The following is a 16,657-nucleotide window of genomic DNA, read 5'->3' on the forward strand; positions in this document are numbered from 1 at the left end:
AGGGCCACCAGGAAACCTGAACCTGAGTCACCGCATGGGACATGGCCAGTATTTGTTTATATGGATGTCTCTCCTGGTCCTCTGCAAGCAACCTGAAGGCCATGGGCCCCTGGCAGGCAGTACATGCTCTGTGTTTTGTTACAGGTGATGCGTTAGGCCATCCGATAGTGTGATGGGCTGAGGTAGAGTCTAATCCCCTGGCCAGTGTCTGTGGAACATGACCGCCATGGCAGAATGGGAAAAACTGAATTTATCACAAGAAGAAATTCAGTCAGTCTATACATGTTCAAGTTTTATTACAAAGTATGATGGGCAGAAAATACGGTACTTCTTATACAGGAGGCTGAAACAGAATGAAAGGGTGAAAATTAGGTTTAATATACTTAGGAAGCAAGAAATAAAGTCATAGATATAACACTCCACTTTCAGGTGCCTTTGAAGTAGCCTTCAATGGAGATTTACCAGCGTGGCTTCACAGCACAGTGTTAAAAATTTTTTTACAAGCCCTGTGTATAATCAGTCCTGTGAAAATAATGTTTCTCTAAAAAATGGTTACAGTACAGTTCTGTAAGGGGCAGCTTCCTCTCCACCTGACCGTGGGATGCCACAAAACCTATGATACAGAGAAAAAGTTTAAATACATAGCGAGAAATTAAGTTCGGACACACTAGGCTAAAGGGGACAGAAACTGATTGGCTAGAGCTTAACACTTCAGAGAACAAGAAACCTCCATTTTCTACAGAGAGATTTGTACAATCATGCTACAAATTCACGCTCGGGGAGGAAGGCTGGAAGGTCACTGACAGGGGTCATCACATACACAGGAACCACATCAAATGATCCATCTTTGACTCCAGCAAGTCCAAGCTTTAGCTCAAGTTTCATAACACACTGCATTATCAACCCAAGGGGAGAACGTTCTTTTAAAGAGCAGGGATCCCGAGTTCTGATCCCCTGGGTTGTCCTAAAGGCCGGTACGTGGACGTTTTCCAGCTGTTACACAGTCTGCTGACATCCCTCCTCTTGAGTTCATACTCTGATTAGCTTATCTGTTTCTGGTTGGAGACACCAGTCCAAGCCTCTCGGGAAGGCACCTGCATGTTTGCATTCTTAAAAAAAAATCACATCCACAAAGGAGCCTGAGAGGACCTGGCCCATTCCATGTGGCCATATATTTGACCTTGACCATTAGCAGCAATGACATGGTGGGAAAAGAGGGCGAGGCTCTGCAACACTGAGTAGCTGGCCCAGCCAGTGCAGGGACGACCCTTCTTGGAGAGCCTGGCCCAGGGGTCACAGTTGACTGCTCGGCTCAGCTCTCCTCCCAGGGAAAACCCAACTGAAGTGACTAGCATGACCTTCCTTGCTTATCCCGGAGCACAGACAGGAAAGGGCAGAGTCTGCTCTGGGGCTTCTGCTTTAATGGTCTCCCTTCCCCTAAGCCGGGCAGTCAAAGGACCTGGGGATGGTGGAGGGAAGATACGAGGCGGGCCTCCCATAGCTGGCAGACTGTGAAGCTCCTACATATGTCGCAGGCTGGGAATTCAAGGCCCAGGCTACAGCAGGAAGAGAGATCTACAGGGGCAAAGGGTGGGGAGGTAAGAGGAAGAGAAAGAGGACAGCGGGGTGGGGAGTCGCTATGACCTTGCAACCTCCGCTTCTGCCATCTACAAACCTACGACCAAGAAGAGCCATGGTCTGGAAGGACTGAGGGGCTCTCAACTCCTACAGATTTCTGCCACCAAACAGCAACAGGGTTGAAATGCAGCAGGAAGGGGTCCCTCTGTCACCCTGTCCCCAGCATCACAGACATCGCTGAATGGTCCTGGAAGGTTGACACAGCCCGAGAAGTCTCACCCCACAGCCACATGACAGTCTGACAGTCTGCCTACTTCCTCACCTCAGACCTGTACCACCCTCGAATACCTTCTTCATCATCACTGATTTCCTCTCCCATCCTCAATCTCCTCCTAAAATTTCAGCCACACCTGTCATCAAAAACTTGTTGGAGTCTCAGTTTTTTTTCTGTTTCTTCTCAAATCTTAACCAGTACTCTGAGAGCCAATCCTGGTTCTGATAAGAGATTCTCCCCTGATCATCAAACATCTTCTCTCTTCAAGTCCTCATCGTGCGCCTAGTTCCTTCCTGGAAAGAAAGGCTTCCGATTCTCCTGGGTGTAAACACTCACGCTTTCAAAGGACTTTTGCCAACTCTCTGATGGGGAGCCTGAAGCCTGACATATTCAGCAGCTGCCTCCCCTCAGGAAGGACAAGAAAAACAAAGGTGGCTGTGGCTCAGGGGTCCAAGACCACGTCAAAGCGCGACAGCCGGGAGAGCCAGAGCCAAGAGGTGCCAGCACAGCCTTCCCAGGGCTCTTCTCACGTTCAAGGAGGACAGAGGCAGCGCCTCCCACCTCTTCTCTCCAGCTGGCAATCTGAGAACCTAAACAAATTAAACCAACACTTGCTTTTGAAACTACAGCAGATCTCTGCTTCCTGGAGCGTGGCTGACTAAGAGGCTTTCTAAATCCTGAGACTACAGAAATCCCCTCCTCAGCCCTGAGGCCATCTGGTTCAGGGCATGAAGGGAAGGAGAGGGAGCCTTCAACATTCTAGCATCCCAGCTACTGCGTGTGCACGCGTGCATGCGTGTGTGCGTCTCTCTCCCCCCAGGTGAGCTGCGGAGTCTCACCTGGGCCCAGGTGGGATGTTGGGAGGAAGAGGACCACACCTCAGGGCCTAAGGAGGGTGACAGGGCTGGGAGTCCACAGGGCAAAGGAAAAAAAGAAAGAAAAAAAAAATCAAAAGTTGTTGGTTTCCACGGTAAATAGCAACTTTGTCCAAAATATCCTCATTCCTAGTAACGAACTTTTCTCTCCAGGATGCTTTCAAGTTCCAGGTGACAAATCTCCTCACCACTCAGACCACAAAAGTGCAGATCAGGGAAGGGCTCTTAACTCAGAACTCAGTGGAGTTAAGCCCTGTCCCCAGAACGACCTCTCCCACTAGACTCCATTTCAAGACCCTTTCCACAGGAAGGAACTGACGGCCTCCCAGAGCCAGCGACATTCAACTTAGCCTTGCTACCCTTGAGGGAAGGACCCTGGAACCATCAAACACAATAACAAGCAGAGGAGGGTTCTGACCAAGGACTGGTTCGTGTCACATGTCCAAAAATGATGCAGGGCAAAGCTGGCGGTAAACGCAGGAGGACTGGCCAAGCGGACAGCCAGTTGGAGAGCCCCCAAATCAGAAGCAAGAATAAAGGTGGAAGTGGAAATACCCTGACTGAAAAGGAAAAAGAGGCTTTTTCTTTGGGACAAGCCCCCATGTATGAAAGCAAAGAGCTATGACTTTGGGGATACCAATCCATCTGCTTCTGAAAAGGGAGACTCAACCAAGAGACTTTAAGGGCCCAGAAACACAAAGCTAGCTGCTTTGCTTCTCAAGGGCAGGCGAGAGCCCCAGTGGACAAGATCTTTGGCGCCAAGGCCTGCTACTCTCCACTCCCAGCTGCTCAACTCAGAGGGTCTCAGAAACCTTCGGGCACTTGGCAGAGCGCGGCAAACCATACTCCCCCAGACTCTGGGCACATCCCAAACTCTGCCCGCCCAAGGACTCGCCTACCACCAGAGTCACACACAAGACCCCTCCCTGGAACTCGTTCATCTAACGGAAACAGACACCCGCCGCCTCCATGTCCAATACTGCTCAGAACCAAAACTCGGGGCAGAGCGGCTGATGGGTTCATGGGGCTCTGAACTGGCTGGCCCTGGGTCTCTGAAGCTTTTCTTGCTCTCTGTTTAATCGATGGCCTGGGATCACCCCTGCCTGAATCCATCCTCTGCAAGAGCTGACCATCTCCCACGCTCTAGAGATCTTGTTTGGGATGGACACTCAGACTGGGCACCTGCCAAGGAGGGCTTTCTCTCCTCTCTAGCGGGAGAGTGGCCAACGTACCACCAGTCACAGTGAACTAAACAGACAGAGATACTGAAGTTCAGCTGCTACATCATTCCTGTCTACTGTTCAAGACATGAAAGAGAATGGTTGGGGGTTAATATTTGGAGAGAAAAACAGACTCTTAAACTGTGGACCGAAACATACTCTAAGCTCAGCCTTCCTGCCACCGTCCCCCAGGAGTCAGGCACCCCCATTAGCCTGGCTAGCTCAGTATGTCCTGGGGGGCTGGACAGGCGTATGTACTTGAGGGAGTAAGAGCAGGGGTTGCATGACTATTCTGGAGCTCAGAATGCCCTCGACAAGAGCCAGGCCAAGGAAAGGCGTGAGCCGGCCGACTTCAGAGCACCGAGGAGGTTTGGGACTCCCAGTCAGGTATATTCCGCCCAGGCAGTGATTCAAGAAGGCAAACTGCTCGGAGGGTCAGGGGCCTGGGGCCAGATCCAGGCAGGGAGGGAAGAGAAGAAGGTGTCAACAGGGAGGGTGATAAAACCAAGGAAGAGGCCAGGGAGTAAAATTCTTTTCATTAAAAAATTAGCCTGATAGATTAAAAAATATACAAAGTTGAAATTTGTTAAGAGACATGGATAACATGAAGAAAGACAGTTTCAAACTGGTGTTTGTTCCCAGGAAGTGCTCACATGGACAAGGACCCAGACTGCTGTCTTGGGCAGACAGAGACATCTGCGACAGACGGATACAGACGTAGCCGCTGCCCACAGAGCTCATTAACATGACGGCTGACAAACAGATATACAGAAATTTTTAATAGCAGAACCAAAAGAGATGAGGAAAGGAGAGAGAAATCGAAACACTCAGCCCTGGGCTGAGGAGGCGCCACGCGGCGCTGAGTCCAGCACAGCGAGCGGTGGGCAGCTGGCCGGGGACTTTGGAGCAGTTTCTGCTAACAGCGGGTGCAAAGCAACGACAGACGTACTGGCCACCGGAAACGCGCGTCTTCTCACTCCGGGGGTGGGGCAGGGGCGGGAGCCACAGGAGCCCCACTGCGGGCACAGCGCCACTGACTCTACACTCTGAGTATCTCCAGGCAGTTGTTGTAGCAGATGGCGATCCAGTCAGGCTGGGTCGACGCCCACTGCACGTTGTTGATCTCCCCCTCAGCTGTGTAGGCCAGGATCGGGTCCTCGATGGCCCGGGGCATCTGCTGGATGTCCCAGATGAGGGCCTGATGGTCATCCGCTGGGGACACAGAGAGCCGGCAGGCAAGTCACCACTCAGGCAGTGAGGGTCACGAGCCCTGCATCAGGCAGGGGCACACTTTACAGAGCACTCACTCACCCAGACCCCATGGAAGGAGGTTTTAATGACGAGGAAACGTTAAGGCAGGTGCCCTGAGCCACAGAGCTCCGCACCAGTGAAGGGCAGAGCCCTCCACCTCTGCGTCTCAGGGCCCATTCACCACAGCAGAGTGGGGATGGCAGAGGGACTCAGACCGACACCTCATCTCCTCTGAGGTGGACATCAGGGAAGAAAGCTGGGATGGGATCCCACACATGGCATCTTCAGCCACTTAAAGTACCCGAGTCGTTAAAGATGCCTCTCTGATGATTCAGTTATTTAATGCGATTTTCCCCCATGCTATGGACATGCATACATCAGCGAGGGCCACAGTGAAGAAGTCAGGCCACAGCGAGGCTCGGAGGAAGTGGGTGGGCCTGGGCCTCTGGCTGCTCCTCAACATGGACAGGCATGAACAGGCCCCCCACAGGAAAAGCTTCATGCTTTCAAATTCACGCTGAATTGGCCCCAAACCACCAAACTACATTGCTAAGGTAGAAACGGGAAAGGAAGGAGGGAAGATGCCTTTCATCCTCCTGTTTCATACACCTCGGCCTGTTTCAGTGTTGTTTAATTTTTAATACCAGACATTATTTCTATGATAAAAGAACTCTGACGGCCACCACATTTTTAAGGGGTACTCTTGGGGTCTAGCAGATGGTGAAACGGGAACTACACACCACATGCTGCATATCCAGTCAGGTTCTGCAGGGCCCGTCAAGGCACCCAGAGCTCAGTGCAGGGGCCGGGGGCGGCGGGGCAGAGGTTACAGCCAAGGAGACTGCCCCTTCTCATACTCCTGGATGCACCTCCTGTGCAAGCCAGGATTCTGGGGGCACACAGTGGGCAACATAAGCCTGTAACTGTATATGATGGAGACAGTATACAGATTCTCTGGTGTCACTGAGGGTATAAGATCATCTGGGAGTTCAGACTCTTTCAGCTGTGCTAGTGTAGGGAGGTTCTCAGTGGCATCACTCTGTGTAAATCTCTCAAACCTTCCTTGGGATAGAGTGAGGATTACGATGCTAAAGAGACCAGAGGAAAACCTCCCCTTCCCTCCCTTCCCATCACCCGCCTCCAGTAATTACCTGCAGTACAGATGTGGCAGGATGAGTGTGGGGCCCACGCAATGCCATTGACGCATGCTCGGTGGTTGTTTAACCTGGCAACAGGTGTGCAGGGAACTCGGACGTCCAGAATCACTACCTGCAGAAAGAACAAGAAACCCCGGTGGGTGACAGGAAAAAAGAAAAAAAGATACTACACAAGGGGAAAAAAAAACATGTACATATAACTTGCTCATCTGTAGACTTAAAAGACTCTTAGAGACAGAGGGGTCCCCAAAGTAACTATAAGATTGAGGAAAAAGGAAACAAAGGAACGGGTCATTTATAGTCTGTATCATAAGCCACATGGGGCTTCTAGGCTGCAGGGGAGGCGGAGGGGCAGGTAACATGAATGTGGACAGTCCACCATGTGCCATCAGGTGCGTGTACTCAGAATTCTGTGCCTGCTCAGCTGGGCAGATGAGAGCCCTCGCCCCCGAACCCCAAAGCAAAATCTGAAAGGTACTGGCTTCCTCAAAACACAATTCATCACAGCATCATGTGCACCCACAGCTGACTGCTTCTATGAAACAATAGGCTATACAGTGGCCATTTCCCCGTCTACTCACTAAGGCTAGAAGACTCTGCCCAGATGACAGAGGGAAAACTGCCTGTTCGTCTACTCGGCACCAGAAGCATGAATGATATGGTTGACTTTTTAGATACTGCTGTTCTTGGCTCAGAGTCCAGCTCTCTATGTACTCCAAGTTCTTGACACACACCCTTATTCTAGATCAGGTTTTCTCAGTTTCGGCACTACTGACATTGGGGTGGGATAACGCTGTGCTGTGTGTTGTGGGGAGTGGTCCTGGGTACCACAGGCCCCCAACTTCCAGACTCTAGGAGCACCACCCCTTCCTGCACCCCCCACCCCCTCCGAGGTTGGGACAATCCAAAACGTCTCCAGGTGGATCCAAAAATCCTCTGGGGAGAAAACTGCCGTCAGCTGAGAACCGCTTTCCTGGATCCACAAAGCCGGGCTGGAGCAGAGTCGCAAGGCCTAGGTGAGCCTGAAGTGGGGTTCTCACCTCCATTCCATCCATGGCCATGGTGGCCAGGTAGTTGGGGTCCTGCTTGTTCCAGCAGAGGCGCAGCAGTGGGTGATGCTGTGGGTCTTCATAAATGATGGTGCTGTGTTCTAGGTGACGGAGGTCAAACATCCGCACCGAGCCATCGGCACCCACGGAGGCGAACATGTCCCTGCCGCCCCCCGCCCGGCTAAATGCAATGTCGTAGACCTGTTGGTGAGAAAGAAGCAACAGTCAGATTCAGGTCAGTTACCTCCTTTTCATGTCACAGGGAAACCTACTGTCCCCTGGTTCATCTAAACCCCTGCTCATGACTTGGAAGGAGGTGAATAAAGCCACACCGCGCCTGTGAGGACAGGAAACCGAGAGTGCTAACACCAATGATTACCCAAAGAGTGACAACCATCCTACGGTGGAAGCCGGTAGGCTTCCTCTCACTTGCTACCTTCCAAGTATTCTTCCTCCACCTCCCGTGATAACATAGCACATACCCTGCTGACCAACAGAGCACAAATAACTCAGCAAGTATTCTACCCGGTCGACCTGGACAGGCTCAATGAAGCCAGAACCGGTGGCTATCTCCCGCCACCCTGTTAGGAGACTGAGACATTTATTTCCTGGCCCTCATGGCTTTCATGTATGTACAATCAGAGCAGATCCATGACCACATCAAGGCTGAGGTCATCGATTGGAGAGGTGGAAGTGGCCCTCCTCTGACCACAGTTCTGCTGTGAAACCTGGACCTGAGACCCATGTGCAAGAAAGAGCTAAGAGCCACTCTGAATCACGGGAGGCTTGGGTATTCCTTTATTTACAAAGAGGGTTAATATTGCTCTCCTAGCAAATGCTGTTTCTTCTCCTAGTTGGTTTGTGTTCATAAGTGTATCAACTTAGGTTTTGAATTCTTGTCTTCTGCATTTATTACCTGCTGCAAACTTTGTATTGCACTAACGTCTATGAGAAAACAGACAGAGAGCAACCGAGGGTTTCAGAGAAAGAAAGGGACAAAGAGAGACAGACAAAGCCAGAGCCAGACAAGCGGAGAGAGAGAAAAAGAAGAACAAAATGCTGAACAAAGAAAAACAAAAATGCCAAACAAAACCCATCTCCTGGGGCCAAGGACTGTAAGAGCTGACTTCTGGGGAGACATGAGTGGAACCTGTCCCTCACACTGTGACTCCAGCCTCCCTGAGGTTCTACCTTCTGGGGGACACCGACAAACAAGCATCTGTTTCTAATCAACATCATAAATTGCCCTTCCTCTGGCTGACAATGAAGACATTGCACTTCTCTCTCTATGGTGGGAACGAGGAGTGGTTCAACAGGAAAGTAGGCTGCCATTCCAAGACCTGACAGACCCAGGCACTGGCCAGCACTGGCCAGCTGCGTCAGGGCTGGGGTGCGTTTATCCACACGTGCACCCACGGCTGGCGCTCTGACTCCCAGGGACAGGGATGCCCCGGCAGCTTCACTGAGCGATAAGGTGCCCACAGGCAGTACAGCCAAGGGTGTAAAGCCACTCTGACTGCTCCTTCCTCCCGGTTCCACCCACATATTCCATCAGAAGCCAAGAGAGGGTGACAACTCCCAGACACACACTACCCTCCTCTGCACCAACCCGCCAGCAGCAACGAGAACCTCCGAGCAAGTCTTTACTTCAACAGAGATCCGGACGGAGAAAAACCAAAGGCGCTGGGAGGTGTCGTTTCTCTCGGGACAACCACCCTGAGGTTCCTGTCTTTGAGGCCAGGGTGTTGGTTCAGGGCCTTCTGGCTGTTAAACTTGCTGTTCCTCTTGCCCAGACGACCTCACTGTGGCCAGTGTGGCTCCTCAGCTTTACCATCATCTGTGTGAGCCATCTCCTCATTAAATCCCCTCAGGTTAAACATGCGGAGTAGCTCTAGTTTTCCGGGTTGGACCCTGACAGAGAACGACAGGCTAAGTGTCACAGAACCAAAATGTAGCAACTTGCTCCACTGGGTGCCAGGACGCGCTTACTGGTGCTCCCGGCAGGTCACGCTCTTCCTCTGCCCCTTGTTTTATGGTGACCGAGTCAAGCAGACTTTAACAGATCTCGGCGCTGGGAGCACAGAAAGCTGAAGAACGACCTCTCACTAAGAATGATAACCTGGTCACCAACTTCTGTGGACAACCTCACAGCTCTCATGCAATGTCTAGGCATCCTTTTGATCTGTACAGACACTAACACTCCTCGCTGCGCAGCAGTTGGAGAGAAAGGGAAACACGACCCACAGGAGACATCTTGTGATTTCCCTGGCGGGAGGACCAGCACGCGGTAGCTCTGGGAGTTACAAGATTTATGACCATTTTACAAAATCACTCAGAAGAAGGCTCTGTAAATACAATTAGAGCTCGCTCCCTTCAGCTCTTCAAATACACATAGGAGAAACATCACCATCAAAGTTAAGCATATTCAATTCCAAATAGTATTACACATGTAAGTATTAAGTGAACATACTAGAAATTCATAAAACAAGTTTACAGAAGAGTTAATCAATTAGTTTTGTCTGCCAGGAAATTTCCCCTCTTCTTGCCTTCCTGCTCCCAAAAAAGTAAATATATTTCAAGGTAAGTGTTACTCTAAAATTATACGATTATTTTTTTAATCACATCAGGTCCAAGTTTGCCTCTAAGAGAGTCTGTTATTAAAAACCAGCAGTCTCTGGCACAAAAAGAAAAACAACAGACTACAGAATAAGTTATTTATATGAGTCAACAAAAATGCACTCATGTCATACTGTTTTCCACTGTTTTGACATATTACTGTTTTCAATTTAGATGACAAGACATCAGCATTTTATCTTCCACATCACTTGCAAAAAAGGAAGACAACGGCCTGACCTCACACTAAGGCAGAGAAAGCACCTGCAGAGCAGCATCAGTACCTCTTTGTCATGGGCGATGAGCTGGGTCTTCACGTGGCCAGACACGAGATTCACTCGCCCCAACACCTGCCCGGTCTCCAGCCCCCAGATGGTACACGTTGTGTCGATGCTAGAGGTACCTGCACACAACCAGTGTGGGTCAGCGGCTGCCAGTGTTGAGGTCCCGCGCCAGCCCCTCTCCTTGTGCCTGTTCATCTGTTGAGCTGCAGACAGGCAGCAAGCACTTCCTGAGTACAGGGAGGGTACCAGGAGAATGCAAGCGTCATGGACTCAATCCTCACCCCAGGGCCTCAGCCTCTGCCTGGAGAGATGAGACTTGCACATGTGGGAAGCTCGATTCCACAGGAGGAATTAATAATCACATTCCTTATTTAGCCTCTTTCCCATTCACCCCCGTGTTAGGAGGCTGCACGTACCTCAAGGCCCAGTGTGACAGCTGAGAACACGTATCTCTGCTTCTTCACACCGGGATACCCCTTCCCTGGCTCCTTACCTAAAAGATAAGGATCCACCTCATTCCAGTCAAAGGAAGTCAGAGGAGCACAGAAATCCGAGTTCTTGTTATTGTTCAGCAAACATTCCAACCTGGTCTCTGTTTCGCCAACCTGAAGGAAGAATAATTTTTACAAACTCAGCCAGTCTTAGTTTCACAAAAAATCTTCCATGCCTCTTTCAGATGATACCTTAGTAAATATAAGACGTGTGGAGACAGTTTTATCATGAAGAATACTACAGCCCAGAGGAATGACTTGAATACTACTTCTTTCCAAGCTTTCTCCTCCGCCCAGCTGTTTTCCAAATTTTCACCCCCAAATCCTTCTAAGACAAGAGGTCTTCTCATCCTGCCCAAAGCAGTATCTGTACCCTCCTGGCCGGGTGCTACACCTCCAGCTACAGGAGAGGCTGCGGTGACGGCTCAGCTGAGGGGAGGCGAGGCCCACCGTCCACTCCCACGCTGCAACAGAACCAGTGGCCCAGGATTTTGTTCAGTGTACTCAAAAATTTCCTGGCTGTGAGCAGAATGAGAGGCCGCAGGTGCCCCACCCCTACAGAAGGCTCTCGTCCTTATACCACGTTCACTGAGCCCTGAGTTTCCAGGGCAGACTGCAGCCCGACTTCAAGGAAATCTGGGCCAGACTGACCAGGACATCTGCTGAGCCCAACAAGCTCAGTCCACCCACTACCACTTGCTTCTCCTGGCTGCAGTGACCTGGCCTCCAGCCCCGGCCTGCTCTCTGTGAGTCCACAGCTGCCACTCGAGGCCAGTCGAGCGCCCGCTCACCCTCCACACGCGGAGATAGTCGCCGCTCGTCGCCAGCAGGTCTGGATACACGCCTTTTGTGTCAGGGATCCACATGAGCTTGGTGGTGGGGTACGGGTGGTCAAAGGTGTTCCGGCAGATAAACTCTGAACTCTCTTCATCTAAACCCACAAGCTGAACCTGTAACACCACAAAATGGAGCCATGTAAACTTTGGTTTCTCAGTTACCAAGTACTCCAGAGCCCATCAGCAGTCCTAACACTGTACCACCCTTCACTGCAGTCAAGAACCACTGGGCGGGTGGGCATCTAGTCCAGCCGACCCGCTGCTCAGACGAGGAAACCCAGCCTTGGAGGGACCAAGTCACACTGAAGACTGCAGAGCTAGTAAGCGGCAGAGACCAAATTTGAAGACAGGCTTCCTGAATCCAACTCTCTGCACTCTTGATTCAACCACAGAGCTGCCATTATCTACCCAGCTGCTTACATCTTTCCCTGCAACCCAAGGCCCTTGACGACGTGCAGCCATGGTTTTAGTGACTCCATGACTAGAAGTGCTGTGGGCATTTAGTGCCATCCAACAAAGTAACATCTCACCTAAAATAAGGCAATCGTGGGACTTCCCTGGTCATTGTCCAGTGGTTAAGAATCCACCTGGCAATGCAGGGATGCAGGTTTGATTCCTGGTCCGGGAACAAGATCCCACATGACGTACCACAACTACTGAGCCTCAGGTCTCAACTAGAGAGAAGCCCACGTGCCGCAGTGAAAAGATCCCACGTGCCGCAACCAAGACCCAGCACAGACAAAAGTAAGTATTTTTAAAAAGGCAATCGTACACGAACTGCCTCCTCCTCTAACCACCCCTGCCTTTTGCCCCATTGGCTAGTAACATGTTTACACAGAACAGTGTGCCAAATGAGCATCTGAGAATCCAAACCATTGTAATGGGCAAAAAAGTGGGTGCTGTTGATGGGAAAGTCCCACCTGGTTCTGACTACCTTTTCTTTGAGTCAGTTTTGGACCAATATTAACTTCCAAACTTTGCTGTCAGACTTGATCTGGCCCAGTTGGAAATGCCACTTACTATCCATTTGTTCATGAACTTCCACCCAGTGGAAGATGGAACGGATTGGTAGGGAGGATAAACAGAGGATAAGCACTAACCATACAGAAGAAAACAGAATTCCTTCCACTCTTGTCTTTCTGACTTTTGTCTCAAGATACCAGTATCTTCCTATCTTTTTTTTGTAAAACGATATTATTTAGGTTCAACTGCATACAATAAAATTTACTCACTTTAAGTGTACATTTCCATGAGTTGGAATGTATACATTTGCAAATGTATAGAGCTGTATAACCTCCCACAACAATTAAGATGTAAAATATTTTGGGAATTTCCTGGCAGTTTAGTGGTTGGCACTCTGAGCTTTCACTGCTGGGGGCCTGGGTTCAATCCTTGACTAGAAAACTAGGATCTCACAAGCCATGCAGCAGGGCCAAAAAAAAAAAAAAAAAAACCCACAGAAAAACATAGACTATTTCCATCATTCCCAAAGGTTTTCCTGGGGTCCTCTGCAGTCAGTCCACACCCACTGAGCCACACTGGCTATGGTTCTGCCTATTCTGTAACATCACATAGATGGATTCGTGGTGCTGAGTCTTTTGGGACTTGGCTACCTTCTGCAGGATGCTCTTGAGATTCAGCCATGTTTTTATCACTGAAATACTGCAGTATATGGATTTTGTTTATCCACATTTATCCATTTACCAGATGATGAACTCTTGGGTTATTTCCAGGTTAAAGCCATTAGAAATACTGCTGCTTTGAACATTTATGTGTAAAAAAAAACTTGTTTAATGCTTTTTTTTTTTTTGGCCCCACCATGTGGCATGTGGGATTTCTTTTCCCCAACCAGGGATTGAACCTGTGCGCCCTGAACTGAGGCACAGAGTCTTAACCCCTGGACTGCCAGCGATGGCCCTGTTTTTGTTTTATTGACAAGCCTTCCTTTTTCTTGGTCAAACAACTAAGAGTGAAATTCTGGGGTCATCTTGTAAGCATATGTTTAACTCTATTTTGAAAAAATAATAAACAGCCAGTGTCTAAAGTGGCAGCATCATTTTGCATTCTCAGTAACAGTGTATGAGCTCCACATATATTTGTCAGCACTTGGTATTGCCAGCTTTTTAAAAGTCATTCTAATATGCATGAAGTAGTATTTTAAGTTACATTGCTCTAATAACTAGCCAAGAGGAGATACCCCGGGCTGGAGGTCAGGGGCAGTGGCCGAGAGGAGCTACCCCAAGTCCAAGGTAAGGAGCAGCGGCTGCTCTTTGCTGGAGCAGCTGTGAAGAGAGTCCCTACGTCCAAGGTAAGTGAAACCCTGTCCAAGGTAGGTGAAACCCAAGTAAGATGGTAGGCACTGAGAGGGGATCAGAGGGCAGACAGACTGAAACTACAATCACAGACAACTAGCCAATCCGATCACATGGACCACAGCCTTGTCTAACTCAATGAAACTAAGCCATGCCGTATGGGGCCACCCAAGATGGATGGGTCATGGTGGAGAGGTCTGACAGAATGTGGTCCACTGGAGAAGGGAACAGCAAGCCACTTCAGTATTCTTGCCTTGAGAACCCCATGAACAGTACGAAAAGGCAAAAGGATAGGACACTGAAAGATGAACTCCCCAGGTCATTCTGTACCAAGGACATGCTGCTGCTGCTGCTAAGTCGCTTCAGTCGTGTCCGACTCTGCGCGACCCCATAGACGGCAGCCCACCAAGGCTTCCCCGTCCCTGGGATTCTCCAGGCAAGAATACTGGAGTGGGTTGCCATTTCCTTCTCCAATGCATGAAAGTGAAAAGTGAAAGTGAAGTCGCTCAGTCATGTCCAACTCTTAGCGACCCCATGGACTGCAGCCTACCAGGCTCCTCCATCCATGGATTTTCCAGGCAAGAGTACTGGAGTGGGGTGCCATTGCCTTCTCTGGGACCAAGGGCATACAGGTGCCCAATATGCTACTGGAGATCAATGGAGAAATAACTCCAGAAAGAATGAAGGGATGGAGCCAAAGCAAAAACAACACCCAGTTGTGAATGGGACTGGTGATGGAAGCAGGGACTGATGCTGTAAAGAGCAATATGGCATAGGAACCTGGAATGCTAGGTCCATGAATCAAGGCAAATTGGAAGTGGTCAAACAGGAGATGACAAGAGTGAACGTCGACATTCTAGGAATCAGTGAACTAAGATGGACTAGAATGGGTGAATTTAACTCAGATGACCATTATATCTACTACTGTGGGCAGGAATCCCTTAGAAGAAACGGAATAGCCATCATAGTCAACAAGAGTCCGAAATGCAGTACTTGGATGCAATCTCAAAAATGACAAAATGATCTCTGTTCATTTCCAAGGCAAACCATTCAAATATGACAGTAATCCAAATCTATGCCCCGACCAGTAACGCTGAAGAAGCTGAAGTTGAATGGTTCTATGAAGACCTACAAGACCTTGTAGAACTAACACCCAAAAAAGATGTCCTTTTCATTACAGGGGACTGGAATGCAAAAGTAGGAAGTAAAGAAACATTTGGAGTAACAGACAAATTTGGCCTTGGAGTACAGAATGAAGCAGGGCAAAGGCTAATAGAGTTCTGCCAAGAGAACACACTGGTCATAGCAAACACCCTCTTCCAACAACACAAGAGAAGACTCTACAGATGGACATCACCAGATGGTCGACACTGAAATCAGACTGATTATATTCTTTGCAGCCAAAGATGGAGAAGCTCTATACAGTCAGCAAAAACAAGACTGGGAGCTGACTGTGGCTCAGATCATGAACTCCTTATTGCCAAATTCAGACTGAAATTGAAGAAAGTGGAGAAAACCACTAGACCATTCAGGTATGACCTAAATCAAATCCCGTATGATTATACAGTGGAAGTGAGAAATAGATTTAAGGGACTAGATCTGATAGACAGAGTGCCTGATGAAATATGGATGGAGGTTTGTGACATTGTACAGGAGACAGGAATCAAGACCATCCCCAAGAAAAAGAAATGCAAAAAATCAAAATGTCTGTCTGAGGAGGCCTTACAAATAGCTGTGAAAAGAAGGGAAGCCAAAAGCAAAGGAGAAAAGGAAAGATATACCCATTTGAATGCAGAGTTCCAAAGAATAGCAAGGAGAGATAAGACAGCCTTCCTCAGTGATCAGTGCAAAGAAACAGTGGGAAAGACTAGAGACCTCTTCAAGAAAATTAGAGATACAAAGGGAACATTTCATGCAAAGATGGGCTCAATAAAGGACAGAAATGGTAGGGACCTAACAGAAGCAGAAGATACTAAGAAGAGATGGCAAGAATACACAGAAGAACTGTACAAAAAGATCTTCACAACCAAGATAATCACGATGGTGTGATCACTGACCTAGAGCCAGACATCCTGGAATGTGAAGTGAAGTGGGCCTTAGGAAGCATCATGAAAAAAGCTAGTGGAGGTGATGGAATTCCAGTTGAGCTATTTCAAATCCTGAAAGACGATGCTGTGAAAGTGCTGCACTCTATACGCCAGCAAATTTGGAAAACTCAGCAGTGGCCACAGGACTGGAAACGATCAGTTTTCATTCCAATCCCAAAGAAAGGCAATGCCAAAGAATGCTCAAACTACCACACAATTGCACTCATCTCACTCGCTAGTAAAGTAATGCTTAAAATTCTCCCAGCCAGGCTTCAGCAATAGGTGAACTGTGAACTTCCAGATGTTCAAGCTGGATTTAGAAAACGCAGAGGAACAAGAGATCAAATTGCCAACATCTGCTGGATCATGGAAAAAGCTAGAGAGTTCCAGAAAAACATCGATTTCTGCTTTATTGACTATGCGAAAGCCTTTGACTGTGTGGATCACAATAAACTGTGGAAAATTCTGAAAGAGATGGGCATACCAGACCACCTGACCTGCCTCTTGAGAAACCTGTATGCAGGTCAGGAAGCAACAGTTAGAACTGGACATGGAACAACAGACTGGTTCCAAATAGGAAAGGGAGTACGTCAAGGCTGTATATTGTCACCCTGCTTATTTAACTTCTAT

At 49.0% G+C, this 16,657-nt stretch overlaps 1 protein-coding gene across 1 annotated transcript in view; it reads right to left on the reverse strand.

Moving 5' to 3' along the window:
* Window positions 1-279: 279 nt before the first annotated feature.
* DCAF7 (DDB1 and CUL4 associated factor 7) overlaps window positions 280-16,657 on the reverse strand; it is a 30,936-nt gene continuing 14,558 nt past the window's right edge. Inside the window, exons 2-7 of the mRNA XM_010856459.1 lie at window positions 11,584-11,742; window positions 10,795-10,906; window positions 10,302-10,420; window positions 7,396-7,605; window positions 6,350-6,467; window positions 280-5,159 (exon numbers count right to left, since the gene is read on the reverse strand). Coding sequence (XP_010854761.1) covers window positions 4,987-5,159; window positions 6,350-6,467; window positions 7,396-7,605; window positions 10,302-10,420; window positions 10,795-10,906; window positions 11,584-11,742 — 891 coding nt within the window. The 3' untranslated portion in view covers window positions 280-4,986. The remainder of the gene's footprint in view (window positions 5,160-6,349; window positions 6,468-7,395; window positions 7,606-10,301; window positions 10,421-10,794; window positions 10,907-11,583; window positions 11,743-16,657) is intronic.

The sequence above is a fragment of the Bison bison genome, unplaced genomic scaffold, assembly GCF_000754665.1.
Source record: "Bison bison bison isolate TAMUID 2011002044 unplaced genomic scaffold, Bison_UMD1.0 scf7180017864371, whole genome shotgun sequence".
NCBI lineage: Eukaryota > Metazoa > Chordata > Mammalia > Artiodactyla > Bovidae > Bison > Bison bison.